This window comes from Zootoca vivipara, chromosome 15, assembly GCF_963506605.1.
Source record: "Zootoca vivipara chromosome 15, rZooViv1.1, whole genome shotgun sequence".
In the NCBI taxonomy this organism is placed as follows: domain Eukaryota; kingdom Metazoa; phylum Chordata; class Lepidosauria; order Squamata; family Lacertidae; genus Zootoca; species Zootoca vivipara.
In genome coordinates, this window is record NC_083290.1 from 42088134 (window position 1) to 42109225 (window position 21092).

The 21092-nt window shown below is 43.6% G+C and overlaps 1 protein-coding gene across 4 annotated transcripts in view; it reads right to left on the minus strand.

The window, feature by feature from the left end:
- The window catches only part of DOCK5 (dedicator of cytokinesis 5), a 148010-nt gene that overhangs the window by 25946 nt on the left and 100972 nt on the right, over positions 1-21092 (minus strand). For 3 of the 4 annotated variants that reach the window (XM_035138774.2, XM_035138777.2, XM_035138775.2), the window contains exons 29-39: positions 14533-14627; positions 12305-12383; positions 9077-9177; positions 6434-6492; positions 5463-5617; positions 3803-3888; positions 2997-3153; positions 2873-2913; positions 2631-2721; positions 969-1088; positions 91-180 (exon numbers count right to left, since the gene is read on the minus strand). In XM_035138774.2, the coding sequence (XP_034994665.2) occupies positions 91-180; positions 969-1088; positions 2631-2721; positions 2873-2913; positions 2997-3153; positions 3803-3888; positions 5463-5617; positions 6434-6492; positions 9077-9177; positions 12305-12383; positions 14533-14627 (1074 nt within the window). Of the gene's footprint in view, positions 1-90; positions 181-968; positions 1089-2630; positions 2722-2872; positions 2914-2996; positions 3154-3802; positions 3889-5462; positions 5618-6433; positions 6493-9064; positions 9178-12304; positions 12384-14532; positions 14628-21092 lie in introns of those variants that run through there. The other variant, XR_004693959.2, reaches the window with a different exon arrangement.

The following is a 21092-nucleotide window of genomic DNA, read 5'->3' on the forward strand; positions in this document are numbered from 1 at the left end:
AAGAACTCTCCCAGATCTCCCCCCTCCCCCCCAAAATAACCCACAGCAATCCTCCCAACCCAGCAGAGGACAAAAACCTAGCCATCTTACCAAGAGATTGCCAAGGCCCTCATAATCGAAAACTTTGTTCTCATACATGTCAGCAAGTTCCTTGCTTAGCTGGATTGCTTTCTCCCACATCTTCAGGAAAGATTTTTTTAAAAAAAAAATATGAGAAGAAAGATCTATTAGCACAGATGATACCTGTCACGGATTGCTTCTGGCTACTCGTGAGAGACGAGTTCCACAGCCATTCTGTCTTTAAGACTTTTATTTGTGCATGATATATACAGTGCAATACAGTTTCAAGAAAACATGTCTGCTCAGTCTGACGAAGATTCCCCCAATGCCCCTTGCCTGCTCCTCCCCCAGCATAACAACCGGGGGAGTGCTCTGGAATGTCTCAATTCAGACGCGAACTTGAAAGGGCGGGCCATCTCCCCGCTGGACACTTCTCCCTCCCCCTCCCCCTGGGTGTCTGTCTCAGATTGCAGTAATGGCTCTAGGATGCTGTCTGGCCCTTGGTGCCTCTCCAGTTCGATAGTCAGGGAATGTTCACTGCTAGAACATTCCCTGACAATACCCAATGGACCAAACTCAATTCTGAGAAGTTAGGCTTCTAACAGATGCCAAGGATGCTAATAAGAACTAAAACCATAACTCACACACCTTTCTTGCACTTAAGCAAGTTAACTTGCATGTTCCACTAGTCATATCCAACAGCTAAATCCTCTGCATGGAAGCAGAGGTTCACGATTAGCAAGCCAGAAGTTTTAAAGTTATGTTTTATTATCATGTTTTTGTACTGCATTGATTGTTATAAGATGTACATTCCTTGTTTCTGCATAGCAAACAACCCAACAAAACCATTAGAAAGCAGAACCTGTCCTGGAAATTAAGTCTGCCTCATCCTGCTGTTACAGACTCACCTTGCCTTTGTCAAAGAAAACAATGATTTCTTGATAGAGTTTCTCTTTCAATTCCTGCTGTGAATAGACATAGTAACTGTCCCTCTGAAGCAGATGTGGAGCACATGGCTTATCAGACCACTAGGATAAAGGAAACAACAAATCAATGAATTAACATATTCATTTTTCCTTTAATGGTTCCGAGGAGGGTACCTAAGGGATAATATGACAGCATTCTTCAAAATACCAGGAGGTATGTCATACAAGGCTTGTTCACATGTTACACTGAACACTGATACAAGCTGTTGCTACCAATGTACAACTGTTGTTTTTTGTGTGAAAGGGTGTACAGTTTATAAATTCAGCTGTTATGTATGCAGACGGTACACTTGCTGAACGTAATGCTTGAAGGAGTTGGGTATGTTTAGCCTGGAAAAGAGGAGACTGAGAGGAGATATGATAGCCATCTTCAAATATCTCAAGGGCTGTCACATGGAACAAGCTTGTTTTCTCCTGTCTTGAGGGTAGGACTCATACCAATGACCTCAAGTTACAGGAAAGGAGATTCCAAGTAACATACGGGAAAAACTGACAGTAGGAGCTGTTTGACAGTCTCCCCCGGGAGGTTGTGAACTCTTCTTTCCTTGCAGGTTTCTAGGCAGAGGTTGGATGGCCAACTTTAGCTGAGATTCCTGCATTGCAGAGGGTTGGACTAGATGACCCTTGGGTACCTTCCAACTCTACAATTCTATGAATGTTGCATGTAATTCTATGAATGTGCAAGTGTACAGCTCTACAGTTGTGCATACAGGTTGTACACTTGTTAAATATAACATGTGAGCATTCCTACAGAGGAGAACAGAGTTATTATTTGTTGCCCCAGAAAGCAGAACTAGATCCAAAGGAAAAATAAAAAAAAATTCCTTCCAGTAGCACCTTAGAGACCAACTACCGTAAGTTTGTCATAGGTATGAGCATTCGTGTGCATGCACACTTCTTCAGATACACATGCATGCACATGAAAGCTCATACCTATGACAAACTTAGTTGGTCTCTAAGGTGCTACTGGAAGGAATTTTTTTTTTTTACTACCTCAGACCAACACGGCTACCTACCTGTAACTAGATCCAAAGGGTTTAAATTACAGGACAGTAGACTTTGGTTGAACATTAGAAGAACATTTTGGTGGTTGGAACACTTTGACAATGGAAACAATTAATGGATGTCTTTGGCAGAGCTATTGGGGATGCTGAACCTCTGGATCTTCTGCACTGTGAAAGGGGCAAGGCTAGATGGTCAGCAAGACCCTGCCTAATCATTCTTCTTGGGAAGGAATTCCACAACATGATTCTTCCAAGCAATGAGAAGTTCTCTTCTGAAAGCTATAGATATAGCCGGATCTCCAAAACATTCCATTCATTGACACACATCCCATAAAAATCCCAGACAAGATGAGGGTATTCTGAGGAACTCACTGCTTCAACAAGGAGGTGGGCTTCAATCTGCTATGGATTGGGTTACACTTCCCTTAAGGATCAGCTTTCCAATTTAGAGTGCTTTTAAGATCTCACTATTACTTGAGGCACCCAGGTGTCTTTGGAGAGAGGTAGCTGGATTATCCATGCTAAAAACAATCCTGACGGCTACTGCTACGATGCCCCCTTTAGCACCTAAGATACTTACCTGGAGCAACTCTGCATGAAGGAGAAGTGTGTATGCTGCCTCGGTGTAGTTTTCAGAGCCTGTGTGTAGGTCCCGGAGTTTATACAAGTATCTAGAAAGGCAAGAGAAAACAGATTATCATGGAATCACATGCACAGAAGCTGTTCAAAGATCATTTAACTCAGCCTGTTGATCTAAAACAGAATTCTCTACACAATGTCTCATACCAAAAAGTAGTGAAGCCTAAAGGTAACATGGCCTACCTGATGTAGATATCCTCTCTCTTCTTTTCTTTATAAAAATTCTGCAAAAGTAAAAAAAAGTATGGTTGTGAATACCTGAGCTGATTTTTACAATTAAGAGTAATGCAAACCAAAAGGTATTTACCAGCACATTGACAGTGCAGCTCATGCGGTTTTCTTTACTCCCATCATGCATGATGGCCCGATAATCCAAAAGGTTTTCTAGCAGGCTGCTAACCAAGAGAGCAAACACTTCGCCTGAGCTCGAGAGGTATTTGTGCTTCCGACAGTGCTCCAATAGGCTGCAGGGTCATATGTGTGGTACAAGGGAAGTGGGAGACAAAGAGAGAGAAAATCAGTAGTTTATAATTAAGTTTTACAAGAAATAAATAAAACATTATGGGTTCTATCCAATGGTGGTTATACCCTGAGTAGACCTCTTGAAATTTATAGAAATGGTTAACTTGGCTCCATTACTTTCAAAGGGTCTAGTCTACTTTGAGTAGAGGTTAGTTGGATTCAAATCTATGTTGTGTTAGGGCCAAAGTTGCACTAGTGGAAGTCTGCAGTGTGCTATAAGCCTTCTGGTCATGCAACTTTTGGATCCAATCAATTGAAGCACAAAATGAAAATGTCACATCTTGGTGGAACATTATTATTGTTAATAATACCAATGGCAGACACCGCAACTGCAGAACATTTTCAAAATATAACAATGAAAAAGCAGCTTTTAAAGCTCTTTAAAAGTTTTTTTAAATAATATTTTTTTTTAAAAAAAACACCATTCACCATCAGTGATCTCACGGTCTCCCAAGAACAGTGCCTTTCAGCCATCAAATGCTGGGGAAATATGGAAATATCTCCTGAAGGTTAATACTGAGGGAGACAGAGTCACCTCACCAGGGAGAAAAGGGGTTCTAGAAAGGCAAGCAATAACACTCACACACTTACAGTTTCTCCAGCAAAATCTTGTATTGTTCATCCCCACGGCCGCCTTCAACTTCCTGATCCAGTTTTGTTATCAGCTCATTTTCAAACTACAAGTTGAAAGACAAAAAAGCAAAAACACGCACAGAGAGAATGATCCATTGTTGTTCTACTGCAGGAATGGAAAGAGGATGGATTGAGATCTACTAGCAGATTGCTGGGTGATTTGCAAGATATTGGGCAAGGATTTCTGACTCTGAACTTTTTAACAATAGCAGCAAAATGCCTTGTTTTCACCTCAATTAGGCAGCTGAAATAAAGAAAGCTAACCAAGACTGGACTTGTGTGTGAAAAAAGGCCTATAAGTTCAGTTCTGTTCAGGTACTGAAACCAAATGTGGCTCAAAAGGCATCCTGCTCTTTATTTCCAACAGGATGCCAGCTGCAACCTGACTTGGGTAGATTCTGGGTTCTAGGAGAAAATGAAGCAAATCTGACAAGCCAGAAATCTGCCAATCCTGTTCCAATGAACACTTTTGCAACTAACAAACAATGGCAAATATGGCAGGCATTTCTGAACTTCCTACATTAAAATAGGTTTGCCCAACAAGAATATTTCCAAAGAATTCAATCAAAACACAAAAATGATGCGTATTAAGGTATGTGTGATGCAAAACATTAACATTATAAAGAATAACTAATTCTGTTTTAGTTACAGGTAGGTAGCCGTGTTGGTCTGACGTAGCCGAAACAAAATAAAAATATTCCTTCCAGTAGCACCTTAGAGATCAACTAAGTTTGCCATTGGTGTGAGCTTTTGTGTGTTTGCACACTTCTTAGTGTGCATGCACACGAAAGCTCATACCAATGACAAACTTAGTTGGTCTCTAAGGTGCTACTGGAAGGAATTTTTTTATTTTAATTCTGTTTTGTCTGTCTGTTATGATTATTCCCAATATAATTTCCAACACATTTGCTTGAGCTCGTCTCTCTTTGCTCTGAAGTAGAAACACACATTTCCTGCTGGTCCCCATGCGATTTTAGACCAGGAAGAAGGAGGTTAATGCTGGATCTGTGCCACAACTGAGGGTGAACTATGATGCCATCATACAGAATGGACCCTATGATGTCATCCCAGTATGATGCCAGGAATGCAAGGATACCTAGAGCATCTCAAAAGATAAATGACTGGAACATACCAGGATGAGAGTGGAGGAGGCCAAAATAGAGAATGTGGTCAATTTGTAGGTCCTGTAGAGACCACAAGATGATCCCAGCCACCTAGTCACTGCTGGAGAATTGGGCACCCCTAAATACAACATCATCTAGTCTTGCCAACAAGCTCACTATGTAACTTCTTTACACATATGAAACAAGCAAGGGGCTAAAGAAGCCAGAGAGCACAGTAGGTGGCCCTTGTGGTCTCTTCCAACTCCATGATTCTATGACAAAATATTCTGACCTGCCTTAGAGAACTTCCTATTTACTGAAATCCCTACTAGGAACCTACAAGGGGAAACTCTTTATTTCCTCTCCTCAATAATCCCACTTAGCTCAACCTTCTGCTAGACACTCTTATCCTTTGTTCTAGAAGCTCTGCTTCAAAGTGCCCAAACCCAAATTCTCACTTTTCCATTGCCTCCAACTTCCCTTATTTTGCTTCCCCCTTACAAGCTAGTCCATACCATATGGAAGTTTCTGCTCCCGCTGAAGTTAAATTCACATTGCATCATGTCAAAAAATATAGGGATGGTTGCCTTTCGCAATTCAGGCTCAGGCGTCAAGGTTACCTCCAGGATCGGGCCTACCATAGAGGGGATGAACTTGATCTTGTGAGGCCCTGAAAACAGGAAAAAGGGATTAGGGGCAAAGCAGATGGCTGCTTTGCATGCTACAGGTCTCCAGGGCAAACATAGGCAGCTGCTTCCCAACCACTAATTGTCTCCTAGTCTTTCATATACAAAACACACAATGGAAGCATCTGCTGCTTGACCACTCCCTTTCCACGTCCCCTAGTTCCTGCAGGGGACTCTAGGATTAAATGCTTCTCTGACACAGATGCACAAGATGGGTTGGGGGAGAAGGGGAAGGGGAAACACTAGGGGAAGCTGACCCCTGGAGACTGGATTACTTCTACAATCGAATTGATATCAGAATTAGTTAACTGAGCTTTATTTCAATTAATTGGAGAAGTGCTGCAACTCAGTGGTACAGCATCTGCTTTGCCTTCAGAAGATCCCTTGGTCACTCTTTGGCATCTCCAGGTAGAGCTGGGAAGGGATTCCTTGCATGAAGTCCTGGAGAGAGGATGCCAGTTTTAAAAGAATATGAGAAGAGCTTGCTGGATCATGCCAATGGCCCAATCTATTCCAGTATCCTGTTCTTACAGTGGCCAATCAGATGCGTGAGAGAAACCCTCAAAGCAGGATTTGAGCACGAGAGCCCTCTCTCCGCCTGTGATTTGCAACAACTACGGTAGTATTCAGAAGCATTGCTGCCTCCCGACTGTAGCCTTCAGCAGCCCTCTCCTCCATGAATTTGTCTAAATCATCCATGTGGATAATACTGGTAAAAAACCTCTGCAAACTCTCTGCAGTTGGTCTCTGAGATTCTCACAGCTGCTTCCCCAGGTCCTTAGGTGATGCATGAAACTTACCTAGATTGTACCACATGTCCCTTATTTTGAAGCCAATTTCCTTCCTCATGTCTCCGTATCTACAAGGAAAGTGTGTGTGAAAGAGTGAAGGAAACATCCAGGGGAAATCAGAGTCAATTAATATATATTCAGAGAGCACATCCTTGCCACTTCATACTCCTGCGCTGAGGAAAGCCAGGCCATAGTATGTTGTCTGAACTGATGCTTGTGCTATAGCTCTCTCCAGACTACTACTGTTATTAGACTTATTATTACTACCACCACCGCTACTACTAGAATTATTACCCCTCCCCTTCACAATAAGGCAGGGGACACCAGTATAAAAAAACAGTTTTAAAAACAGTTTAAAACAAATTGTAATCACAGTTAGAGTGGGGCCCAAAAAGACATAGCTGAAGTATCAAACGCCAAGGTAAAAAAGTATGTTAGCATATGATGAAAGCTGTACAATGAAGGTGTCAGGTGTACCTGTGAGGGGAGGGAATGCCACAATTGCCACAGAGAATGGCTTCTCCTGGGTCACCACTCCCTAAACCTCTGAGGGCAGTGGAACTACCAAGAGGGGCCTCCTTCTGCTGACCTTAAGAGCCAAGAGGGTCTGCAGCGAAGTTTTTCAGACTGTAGTCAAGATTCTCCCTGTGGTTTTGGCTGGGCTAAGCCACAAGCCCAGGTTTGGATGGCACACTAAGCCAAACTGTAACTAAGGGCAGAAGCAAAAGAACCATTGAAGGAGCAGAGTGGTCTTGATCTCACCTGGAACCCATGCAGATATATCAAAACATGCTCACACCAGTGTGGTATAGTGGTTAGAGTGTCAGACTAGGACCTGGAAGACCAGGGTTCAAAATCTGCACCCCTACATAAATCTCACTGGGTGACCTTTGGTCAGTCACTGCCTCTCAGCTTAAATGGGGCTTAAATGAAGATAGGGAGAACCATGTATTGTACACCACCTCAAGCTCCTTGGAGAAAAAGTGAGTTCCCAAGCAATGAATGCAATGACCAGGCCACATTCACTTTCCAGAAGTTGCTGGACTCTGATATCCACCAGCCCCTGCTATCACAGCCGATGGTCAGCATTGATGGGAAGGCTAATCCAGCAACATCAGGAAGGCCACGTTCTTCAGCTGTTGGGCAATGAGCCCAGGGCTAGGCTGTGCTCCTACTGAGGTGTGATGATGCACCACGCTCTTGCTTTTACTTCTTGTTAAAAAAAAAAAGGGGGTGAGTAGAAAGAGAGCAGAAAGATAAAAGGAGAAACGCTCCACACATCAGATGGAGGCAGATTCTAAGGGATAAGGTTGATATGATGCCAAGAGTCTCACTTGAAAGGGACAAAGAATAATTAATAGGAAAGGTGTGGGTGGTGGAGGGAAATATTTCCATTAGGACTGTGGCGCATGGGATGTTTAATCTCTTCCTTCCCTGCTGTGGCCCTGAGACACCCGACTCCCACCTTATATAGCTTTCCTGACCACACCATCTAGTCATTCCGATATCTGAAAGCTCACCCTGCAATAATTAGATAACCTTAAAGTGTCACGAGACACTTTGCTGTATCTTGTATTGATCATTTTTTAAAGCTAAAAGTGGACCCCAGGCAGGACTCCAGTTGTTGTTTGTCCCAACTCAGCCTCAGCTAGCATGGCCAAGGGTCAGGCCTGATGGGAGGTGTTGCTCAGGAACATCTGGAGGACCACAAGTACTCCAGTCCTAGTGCCCTCCACATGTTTTGGGCAGCTTGCATCATCCCTGACGATTGTGTGTGCTGCCTGGGGCTGGTGGGAACAGTACCTTCAAAACACCTGGAGGGCACCAGGTTGGGGAAGGTGGAGTTAATCAAATACCCCCCGTTTTTAGATCAATTCAGATATGTACTATCTGCAGACAAGTCATTTCTAAAAACAAACATTGTTTTTACTTGTAAAAACTGCAAGTGGCAGGTGGCATTTTAGAAGAAATATTACCCCTATTCCTACAAACACAGGGGGAGAATGTGATTCTAAGATGGCACTTGCTGCAACATAGGCAAACACCAAAAGCAATGTGAGCATGTGTTTTTTCTTTAAAACTATTTTCAGTCATATGCAAATGTAGACAGATTTAATCAGTGGTGGCTGGTTCATTAGAGGAAATGGGGCAGTGCCCCATCAACCTCAGCCTGTTCTCAGCCAGCCCCCTGCCTGTCTTCCTACTGCCAACCAGGACAGGGGGTGGCCCTACCTGGCAGCTTGCTCCTCATTCTCAGTTTTGCCCACTGTAAAACTCAGAAGGGAAGAGAATGGGGACAAAATGACACTGCCTGTCAGTGGCTCAGGCTCCACCTACTGTTGGTCTCCCTGTCCTAAAAGTCCTAGTGATACATGTCACCACTGGATTTAATTTTTAAAACCAATTTGATCAAGTAAGATTTGTGCATCCTGGATCCAGAGAGAGAGGAGTGGTAGAAAGTGGAAGGCAATTGCCATAAAGCCTGAAGGCGTGACTTGTGCTTATAAAAACCACAGCAGATGCACACTGGAGAGTGACAATATTCGCCACATGTTTACAGATACATCTCTCTCCTTCAATACATGCAGCTAAAAGTGCAAAATGCGTCCCCAGTAAGTTCAACAGTGGGGAGAAACTCACATGAAAACTTACTTCTTGGCTATCTTGTTCCGTTTAGCCTGGGAGAAGCTCTCCAACTGGAGAGATTCGTGGGTAAGAAAGGCCACTGCCAAGTGAAAGTAGTTATTCCACAGCTGTGGAGGAGAGGAAGAACATGGTTGAAACACTGCACAGGAGAGATGTCACAAGTCTCAGACTTTGAGCTGGGATGAGAAAATTGTCAGGGCAGCCATATGCTGCTAAACCACAGCTCCCATCATTCTCTACCAGTAGATCACTGGATGCCTGTGCTAGATCACTGCTAGATCACTGGCACCCCTAAAAAAAGCTCACCCAAAATTTTCCTCCTCCCTAAAAAAAGCTGAACCATGACCTGAAGCCCTAAACAAAAATGGGCCTCCCTCCCTCCTAAAAGAAGCTCAACAAGTTTGACCTAAACCCCCCAAAACAGGGCTTCCCTTTCTTTAAAAAACTCAACAGCTTTGACCTGAACCCCCCAAAAGGGGGTAGATCACTCCCAGTTTTTAACTCTTGGGAGGTGGCCACCCCTGGTTTATAGCATTTGAGTATATTGGTTTATAGCATTTACAGCAGGGGTGGCCAACTCCCAAGAGACTGTGATCTACTTTAAGAATCAAAATCTGGCGGTGATCTACCCCCATTTTTTGGGGTTCGGCTCAAAGTACTTTTCTTACAGGGGACAACAGAAACTTTTAGAGATTTCTTGGGAGAGAATTGCATAAAAGCACTCACAAAACTGTACGCCGCACAAACTCCTTTACCCACTCCATTAACCTACCTATCAAGATTTCTTAAAAAATGCATGCCTTCATGCATTGTTAGTGTGACACCTGCATCACCATTTTGGTAACCAACTGTTCAATATCAGACAAGTACTGTGTCAGGGCCAGCTTCAGGGAATCCTTAAGATGCTCATCTGTCATGTTTGAACGTTGCTCTCTCTCTCTTTCTCCCCCACCCCCTCAGCTAGGGGTACCCATCCATCTCTCTCTCTCTCTCTCTCTCTCTCTCTCTCTCTCTCTCTCTCTCTCTCTCTCTCTCTCTCTCTCTTTCTCCCCCACCCCCTCAGCTAGGGGCACCCACCCACCTCACTCTCTCTCTCTAGCTGGCTCCCAGTGGCTCAAAGAGACAGGGATAGGGGGGGAAATCCCTCTGTGAGTCACGGCTCCCAATTTCCTCCCATGCACGCAAACTCACACACACCCCTCTCTCTCTGCCGGCATGAGGGAGGAGGAGCCGGGGAGCTCTAGGCAGGCAAGAGGGACAGGGAGCAATCCAGCCATTCTGTGCAACGCACTAACACAGTCACACACATACTGGTAAACTCAGTATCGGGAAGAGGGAAGGAGCTCTAACTGCAATTGCTCACGGTTATTGAACTTTTTTGTGGGGGGGAGACAAGAGTTCTTGAGGGTTTTTTTTAGGGGGAGAGCTCTTTCTTTTCTTTTAGGCTGGCAATCACTAAGGAACCCACAATCTACCCGGGATCTACCAGAAATGTCCTGGGGATCTACCGGTAGATCCCGATCTACCTGTTGGCCATGCCTGATTTACAGGTTTGGTTGTGAGTGTGCTGATAATGTAAGAATATGCTTGAGTGGAACTGAGCAGCATTTTAGTTGTAATTAATTCGTGCTTATTGTTGTGTAGGGGCTTGGGAATATAAAGGGATTGGCTTGTTCAGCTGAGTGAGTGATTGGTGGGCTGAAAAGTTTTCTTCCCCTTTTGCTTAGTTGTCAATGGCATTATTTTAAAAAGTTGATCTTTTAGTTGTTATTCTTTTGTGGATTTGTTATTTACATTGTACTAAAATGTGGGACTTCTACTGTATTTCTTTAGAATCAATTCTTATGTATATTCAGAGGTGGATTTAGGGCAGTGTGACTGGTTCCCCCACACAGGGCGCAGTGGCCATGGGGCGCCTTCCCGTCTTCCTAAAGCCTAGTTAGCACTTACCCAGCTTTGGGAAGGAGGAGGGCTCTAGCACCCTGCCAGAGCCTCACACCTCCTTCCCAAAGCATGGCGCTTTCCTTACTTCTGGAGAGGGGAGGGCTGGAGGGCATCAAATTTTGGCCTTGCACAGGGGGCCATATTACCAAAGTCCAGCCTTGTGTATATTGACTTTTTCCTGATGTTTAAGAGAATACTTCATTTAGCTGATATTTAGTTAAGAGTCAGTGTGGTATAGTGCTGGACCTGTGAGATAAGAGTTCAAATCTCTACTTGGTCATAAAGCTCACTAGGTGGCCTTGGACCAGTCCCAGTCACTGTCTCTCACGCTTAACCAACAACATGGGACTGTTCTGCTAATAATATGGGGAGGGGTGGAACCATGCATACCATGCTGAGCCCCTTGGAGGAAAGAAGGGGTATAAATGTAATTATATATATATATATATATTTGTTGTTGTTTAGTCATTTAGTCGTGTCCGACTCTTTGTGACCCCATGGATCCTGCTTTAAACACACACACACACACACACACACACACACGTATAGAAACGTATACAATTAAAAAAATCACATTTAGCTATGTTTTTGAGATGAAAACTGTATCACAAAAGTTAAGAGAGGTATGAAATCAGAATTAGAATGGTAGAGTTGGAAGGGACCACAAGGATCATCCAGTCCAGTGTTTCCCAATCTTGGGTATTTAGCTGTTTTTGGACTACAATTCTCATCATCCCTGACCACTGGTCTTGCTAGCTAGGGATGATGGGAGAGACCCAAGGAGAGACCCAAGGTTAGTCTAACTCGGGCATCCCCAAACTTCGGCCCTCCAGATGTTTTGGACTACAATTCCCATCTTCCCCGACCACTGGTCCTGTTAGCTAGGGATCATGGGAGTTGTAGGCCAAAACATCTGGAGGGCCGCAGTTTGGGGATGCCTGGTCTAACTCCCTGCAGTGCAGGAATCTTTTGTCCAATGTGGGGTTGAACCCACAACCCTAAGATTAGGGTACCAGCTGTTCAAAGCCATGCATTGGTCTGGGAGGTGTCAATTAGGTCAGTCCCATTTAAACATCTGGATGAATCAAAGTTCTCCTCCATCACTACCTTCAGGCAGGTGTTTCTTTCTGAGCCAAACAGCTTAACATCATCCAACCTTTCAACCTTGGCACCTTTTTTTGATTGAGAATCCAATTTCAAATGGCCATTGCCAACATCTTTTACAAGAGGTGTTTGCAGGTTCAGACTTTTAGCATTCATGATCAAAACAGGACTGCATTTCATCCTTACCTGTAGTTCAAAGCTTGCCTGATCAAGAAAGAAGCGGTTGAGCACAGAGGTGTATTGGTTTATGGCTCGGAGGAAAATCCTGGAAAAGTAAAGTCAGCACAGATGAGAAAATGTCAAAGAGAGGCTCAAATCTCTCTCCCATCCCTGCAAATAATAATAATAATAAAGGTGGTGGTGGCCCGCATGGCATGGCACTTGCAAGATATTTGATGTGATTTGCCTTACACATTTTCTCAAGTAATGGTGTCAATCAGTCATTTTTATTTATTTATTAAAGGATTCATATACTCTTATCAGTGTAGCATGCACACAACCAGCTCACATTGGTCACCAACCCTGCCTACTCCCCACCCTCCAGCTGAACGTCTAAACCCCCCTGCGGCAATTCCACCTCCACCACCAATCGTGGCAAACCCCCTCTGCACACTCTATAATCACCAAGGGTCAACTTGTAGGTTTTTTTGTGAGGTAAAACTTTGATACTTGGGACACTCAGGCAGATGAACATGTAACAAAGATTTATTACGTAGAACAAAACTGGAAAAACAAATGTTGTTTCAGGAGATAAAATTATTTCAGGGAACAGTTAACTTACTAATAATTATACAAAATCTAGTGGATATTACAGGCTTCTAAATAAGGTGGTAAACACACAACTTCTTTTAAACTTCAGCTGCTTGTTTTAAGTTATTACTCCTCAGATGTTATGGGTTTCTAGACTAGATGGTAAATACTCTGCATATTTCATTATTTCGCTTCAGTTTTTAACTTAGTTGTTGTGTAGATGTTACAGCGTAATACGTTGGTTCTTAAAGAAGGTGGAACCTTCTGTCTGTTTCCCAAACTCTTCTCACTCCCACTCCTGAGGTACCTCTAGAACAGGCATCCCCAAGCTTCGCGCCTCCAGGTGTTTTGGGCTACAATTCCCATCTTCCCCAACCACTGGTCCTGTTGGCTAGGGATCATGGGAGTTGTAGGCCAAAACATCTGGAGGGCCACAGTTTGGGGATGCCTGCTCTAGAAGTATAACAAACCCAGGACGCCCCCCCCCCCCGGTGACTGGATTTGGATTCTTCTCTTCCTAGAACAGGGGTTCCCAACAAAAATTTCTCGAGGACCCCTCATCGAGCCGCTATTGTGACAAGGACCCCCATTAATTCCTAATCCTAAAATTAAAAAGTGAGAGCCAAATTAAGAGTCTTTTTATTTTTTATATTTATACGTTTTTTACAGTTACAACAGAGTACTCCATCAGTATACAGTTAGTTTTAATTTTCAGTTCTTAATGAGATGAACCACTTTTTAACCAACGGTCCATTTTTAACTACGCGAACTGTAGCTTCCGCGAAAAACAACGCTTTGTTTACAAACACTACTGTTTTGCAAAGAGGCAGCGCGCGCCAGAGAGGAGGGAGGGGAATGGAGAAGACAGGGTACCTGCACAGTAGCGCACAAATGAAGCCGACGCACGCAAAGCATCTTGGGGAGGTGAGCGTTAGTAGAATGTGCGCGCTGCCTCTTTGCAAAACAGTAGTGTTTGTAAAGCGCCACCTAACGGCATACAGCAGAACTACTGCCTCTATCTAATTCTAGTTTTGCGCTAGACTCTGCTCATGCAGGAAGCGGTCAAAACAAAAAATCTGTTATCATACGAAATATATTTAATATATTTTTTATTCTAATAGCATCTTGGGGACCCCTCTGGCATAGCTCGCGGACCCCTGGGGGTCCCCGGACCACCTGTTGGGAACCACTGTCCTAGAAGATCTCTTCCTGACTGACATGAGACCCAAGGAGACGGTATCCTCACAGCTTCTCCTTCTCCAACTCAGCCCCCCAGTTCACTCCTCTCTGGATACTCTCCCAAGACACCACACAATGTCTTCCTATCTAAGCTACGAGGCTCCTTTCTCTAGCTGGAGATATTTTCCTCAGAGTGGCTGTAACATACAGACCCACATATCCTCACAGCTCTTCTATGCCCTTCCACCCCTGCTTTATTCAAACCTCTGTGAGTGGCAAAACAGCTACGTGTGGGTGGCAGAGATATATGAGAGTATTCTTAAGTTCAGGTGAAATCTTTAAGCATTTCTAACATGGCTTCTAGGAATGTGAAAAAAGTCACCGCTTTATGCACAGCACTAAATGAATAAATTAAAGCCCCACGTTCCCATCTTGGAAAAAATCAACAACATCGTCTAAATCAAGTATGGGAACAGACTTTTTACCTGCTCTGTGTCATGGTCATGACCATCCAGTCATTTGCATAGACATTCTTGCCAATCAGATCCTTAAACATGATGAAGGTTTCCATCAAGAAATCCTATAAAGCAAAGAAAACAATAAAAAAGAATGGAGTTATCTAAGCCCAGAATCTATACCAGCGGACAAATTCTTGTACATCTCAAAAGAATGGAGAGGAGACCAATTCTAGGAAAAGACATCCTGACAGCAAATCTAGGAAAATATGTCCTGTAAATCTCTAGGTTTTATTCCACAGACCTGTCTTTTGGTCGTAAATAACAAATTACTTTTTAATAGTAGTGACATGCTTGTTGTTATACTGGGCTGGGCAATGTGCAGGAAAAAGAGCTTGTGTACTTCAAGATGCTGTGTGTCGGTTTTGTGGATACATTTGTGCGTACAGTACTTAGGTATTACAAAGTGGGGCCTGCAGCAAAATGTTGCAGCATGGAGTGCTTCTGTTCAGTATTCTGGCCAGCTGCCCTCGCTCTTATACAGGACAGTCCATTTTATTTCTCAACCCCAAGAACCTCAGAACAGTCAGTCCCTCTCAACCAAAACTACACAAGAGTGTTGTGAGGATAAAGGGGATGGGACCCTATACACTACCCTCAACAATTTGCTACAAAAGAAGATTTTGAAAAAAGTCAAAGATCTTGCACTGCAAACTAAACTGGATTCCATGTCATTAGGAAAGATGACTTCTTCAAAATAAGTTCTGCTTAGAGTAGCCTCACTGAAATGAATGAACCTAAGTTAGTCACGTCCATTAATTGCAAGAGCCCTATTCTGAGTATGACTAACACTGGATACTACCCAGAGACTCCAACAGTAGTAGGGACACTCCCTGTATTAAACTGTCAATTTTGAAATAAATCAAAAGACAGCTGGCTGCCTTCGCCTGCTCAGTGCCAACTCAGGAAGATCACAAAAGTCTCCATTGCGCTCCTTAAGATCCCCAAAGCAAGGGCACACCAAGCAGGATGCCTGTAAAAAAGGGAGGGTTGCCTCCCCACACTGCCAAGCACCACACATTTGCAAAGGTCACACAGCTGTGTTCCAGCATGCTCCCCTGGGCACCATCAATGCCAAACATGTGACCAGGAAGGTGCCGCCTCTTGCCAAGCAATTTCCCAGTATTCCTTGCTCCGAGAACCAAGGAGGAAAGAGGAAATTGCCGCCTTATCTGTGGCACTGCACACCAAAACTCTTCTGTCAGGTCAAAGTCAAACATATGCACTGCCACTGGGAAACTGTGGCGCACTGGGAATTTTTCTGCTTGGTTTTAAAAACGCAGAGGAGGTGGGGCTGTGCATTGACACATAACAGAAGAACCTCAGCCCATTTCCCAGCCCTGACTCCTCTCCCCTTGGGTATGTGGGCATAGGCACTTAGGCAGGCACCATGCCAGGCCATTAGAGGAATGTCAGGCCTGTACGTACCTCCATTAGATGTGTCCATCTAGCCAGTACTCAAGGAACACAATCTGAGAGCTTATATTCCTTGACTGACTGGAGAGAAGGACTGCATAGGAAGGCAAGAGACACCCACAAGCCCCTCACCCCCAATTCTCTCAAACAGCCTGGCATTTGTATATTGAGTGAGCATGGGGGGCAGGAAGAGAAAGGTTCTACTAGGCCCTATAGCATAGGTGTGTGTGTGTGCAATGCAGTTTCTACCTAGCCTTCAGGACTCAAGATATGAGAGCCATCTTCAAATATCTAAAGGGCAGCCAAATGAAAGATGGAGCAAGCTTGCTTTCTCCTGTTCTGGAGGGTAAGAACCAAAACAATGGATTCAAGTACAGGAAAGGTGATTTCGACTAAACACCAGGAAGAACTCTTTGACAGTAAGAACTGTTTGACAGTGCAACAGACTCCCTCACTGGATGTTTTAAAGCAGAGGTTGGATGGCCCTCTGTCACGGATGCATCACCTGAGATTCCTGCATTGCAGGGGGTTGGGCTAGATGATCCTCAGGGTCCCTTCCAACTCTACAACTCTATGATTCTATGGTCATCGCTCCTCCCCAAGCTACACCATTCACAGGTTAAAACTGCACCCTCCTCCAGTGCTTTTGCCTGGCTGGAAAAAAGTCCTTGAACTGTGACAATGCTTTCTGCTTGACTGGATGGAGAGTAGTGCATGCAGAAACCTTGCACATTTGCAGCACTGCAATGTAGCCTACTGTTCAAAATTAAGGGTCACACCAGCAGTTTTTTCCAGCCCCCCCCCCTATGGCTGCAGTCACCACTGCATTCAGCCGCTGGAAAGCTGCCTATGAGAAAATGCAGCCACTTTGATGGAGAAAAGTTCCTTTGTATACATGGTACCTGTGTGTGTCTGGACCGTGCGCACAGTGTCTGCTGTCAACATGCAGATCAACCGAAGGCCAGTCAACACAGTATGTTAAAAACATGACTACATCCAATGCGTTGGTTGGTCATTTTTAAAGAGCAGCCCAGCAATAAGGCTGTTGTCAGAGAGTGGCTGGGAACTGTTTCTAAGACCATGAGTGGCTTATTATGTTTAATTCTGTTTGAATATCTTACATTTGTTTATTTTTTGTTATTATAGTTATGCTGATTTACCATATGATTGGATCGTGAGAGTGTTGTTCATTGGACTTGTTTATACGATTTTGTATACTGTTTTTCTCTGTTTATTACTTTGTTCCCCACCCCACTCTAGTATTGAAAATATTCCGTAAAGAGCAAGCTATAAATACTGCAAATAAACAATAAATAAGCAAGACCATAGAGCCCAAGACAAGACACAGAGATCTTCCTAAGGTGGCCGTTCATTAAAAAGGTGTATGGCTGGGACCAAAGCACAGCTACAGAATTGAAAAATGAAACTGTTTCAGAAGGATTAATGGGGATGGCTGCTTGCTAAGGGAAGTACAGTGGAACCTCGGTTTATGAATTTTTGGTTTACGAACGCCGCGGACCCATCTGGAACGGATTAATCCACTTTCCATTACTTTCAATGGGAAAGTTCGCTTCAGTTTATGAACGCTTCAGTTTATGAACAGACTTCCGGAACCAATTGTGTTCATAAACCGAGGTACCACTGTATTGCTAAGCCTTATCAAATCAATGCTTGATGAATAGAATTCCATCTGACACAGTCAGGGCACCACATAGATAAGAATTAACAGACTAATAATGTTAACCCAAAAATGTAGGGGACCCATGTCTGGACTAGAAGGGCTACAAGTGAATGCTTGTTAATTTTATATAGGAATGAAATTTTCCCAGAGATTTTTTTTTAAAAAAACCCCACACTGTGTGTACATTGACTTGGTTACTATTATTTTACTGTGTCCAAGCTTGATTTGGGGAGTCAGCAAAGAGTGTCTTGCCTTCCTGATAGTGAATTTCTTTCCCTGTCACATTGCCAGCAAAACAGCTTTTTTCAGAAAGCTGAGCTCAAAGCAACTAGCAAAATCAAACAGTAAAAGCAAGTGTAAAAACAAGATTAGAATCTGCATAAAATGCTCAATAACATATAGAAAAGAATAGATCCAGTTCAGCCCCACTAAAAGATAAGCAGAAAAGGAAGGTCAAAAGGCCTGGTGATGGTGACACTCATGCTTGCCTGGGGAGAGCATTTCACAAAGGGGGAGCCACCACTGAGAAGGTCTGTTCTTGTGTCTCCCTTGGAGGTGGCACACGGATTAGGGCTTCAGTTGATTAACAAAGGATCTGGGTTAATGTGAGAGACACAATCCTTGGGGTACTTGGTTCCTGAGTTGCATAATGTTTTATGGGTCAAAGCCAGCTTTGAATTTGGCTCAGAAACTAAATGTTTGCTTGTGCTGTCTTCAAAGGCAGCCCCACATAAAACACAGTAATCTAATCTGGAGGCTACCAGAATGCAGACAACAGAAATGAGGCTATTCCTGTCCATTTGGGTCATAGCTGAGCCATTAGTCAAAGTGGATGGAAAGCACACCATACCACCAAAGCAATCTGAGTCTTAACTAACAGTAATCCCAAAGTGCCCCCAATACACACACCTATTCCTTCATAAACTGTTATTATTGTTTTTATTATTGCTAAAAATGGATTGTGAACAAAGTAGACTAGACCTGGTGCCCGCCAGATGTTTTGGATTCAAAATGTTTCTTTCAGAATGGCCAGCATTTAGTGGCTTTAGTTCAACTTCCCCCAACCTGATTCCTCTCCAGTTGGACTCCAACTGCCACCAGCCCCAGCCAGCAGGGATGATGGGAGCTGGAGTCCAAATCATCTGGAGGGCACCAGATTCCAAAAATCTGCTCTAGAATCATCACAGCTATTTAAGTTATGCTTGGAGAAAGTACAGGACTCATGGCTGATTTAATGAACCGTTCCCAGGTTCAATACATGCCATGTATTGGCGCTTCCAAAATGGTGACATCAATCAATGATCCTTCGGCCTTTCTTCAAAAGAAAATTGGCCCAAGGAACTAAAGATTTATCACCTTGCTTAAGTGCAAAAGGATGAGCTAGACATTGGCCTCTCTGATCACGCTAATTCCTCACTGATGAAAGACAGCTGCTTGAAAAAGGTAGCTCTGCAAAACTTGCTTGGAGAGAATTTCTTAATCTGTAGTCACAATCCTATGCACACTGGCGAGGGAATAAATCCCACTGGACTCAGTGAGGTTTTCCTTCTCAGAAAACATGGGGCTGTAGCCAACTGGTTTCTACTCAGAGTAGACTCACTGACATTAATGGCCTAACTGAACCAGATCTATTACGGTAATTTCAATGAGTCTACTCTGAGTAGGACTGCAATTGGATACAACCCATGGGTAGGATCTGGATGTTACGTTGTTGATTTTTGTCTGTTCATCTGATCAGCACATGTGCACAAACACCACACAGCTCAAGCATTCAGGAATTCCTGCTTCCTGCAGATGGCAACATTTCTCAGCAGTTCTAGGGTGCTGGAATCAAAGGAACAACTGCCAAATGTTAACACCTCCTCTTGACCAATATGCAATTGTTATAAATACCCATTAAGGAACTATCCCCGCCCCAACAGAACAAATGTAATATGAGTTGTTGCTAAAAGAAAGAGGCATATAAACATTTTAAGCAACTACTGTAAGAACATTCCAAGAAGAAAAGTGACTAATGGAAACAGAGAGAGGTGGGGGCAAGTGTGACAACCTAGGTGCAAATTTTGGTTGTCAATCAAGACTGAAACCTTGCAGGGGGTCTTCAGGTGTTAAGGAGGAATGGCAGGTGGGGATTTAGGCTATGCACCAGTACACCCTGCTCTGGCCAAATAAGGAACTACAGGGAGAAAAGCAACATCAGCCAAGGAAACCTCCTTCTATCAATGGTCAGCATAGGTCAGATGACATACTGGACCAGCGAATGAAGGCTTCTGGGCAAGATTTGCTTGCTAGTCTGAGCAACAGGGAGACCTGTTGAAGACTTGATTGCAAATTACCGGTAGTCTGCACACACTGGCTATGTCTGGAAGCAGGGCTATAAAAACAGTAATTCCAAAAGTGACTCTGCACTTGACCTTGGTTGATTCCCCACCCTTCCTTTATTACTCCATTTTTTCTTTTAAAAAATAAAATCCTAACCTGTGTGGGAATAATGGGTAGGTAACCTGGAATTAGAATCATAGAATCATTGAGTTGGAAGGGACCCTGAGATTCATCTAGTCCAACCCCCCACAATGCAGGAATATGCAGCTGTCCCTTACGGGGATCAAACCTGCAACCTTGGCTTTATCACCACCAGGCTCTAACCAACTGAGCTACTGAGATTTTTAATTGGATTTTGTTGTAACATGACCCGTATCTTGATTGTGGCAACTGTATGTTACTGCCACTGTGAGAGGCAATTCATCAAGTTACTTTTCTTTTTACACTTTACAGCTTGACTTGGTGGCAAGTGCTGGGGCTACTAAAAATATTTTGTTATGGTTGTGTGAGATTTAGTATGAAACTGGCTTACAGGGTGGTATAGTAGTTGTTCAACGAGGACCAGGGTTCCAAGTCCTAATTAGCCATGGAGCTCACTGGGCGACCTTGGCTCAGTCTCTCAGGATGGCAAAATAGGGAGGTGGAGAACCACATCTACCAATGCTAAACAAATACAAAGGGCTCCAATGAATTTTTAAAACTGGTTTCTTGGCCAAAATACTTATATCTGGTATATACAGTCATGCTGGCTCTGTCTGATGGGAGTGGTAGTGCAAAAGAGCTGGAGGGCACCATGTTGGGGAGGAGTGATATAAGGCAGCTTTTACAAGTGCTTGATGGGAAAGTGAACCCAAACAGTGCAGTTGACTTGAAGGACAAAAGTTGGGAGCCAAACTCATCAGATATATTTGTAAATGGTTGCAATAAAACCCTCCTCAGCAGCCTTTGAGTTTTCCCAAGTGAGCTTCTCACACGGTTTTCTAAGATCTTCTACGCTAAAGGAGCTTTTGAGTAACTCGAGCTGAATGCGGAAATTCTGAAATGAAAACCTCAACAGACACAGCTTTTAAGATCTGAATGGCCTGGGGATTTGGTTGCAAATGGATCACAT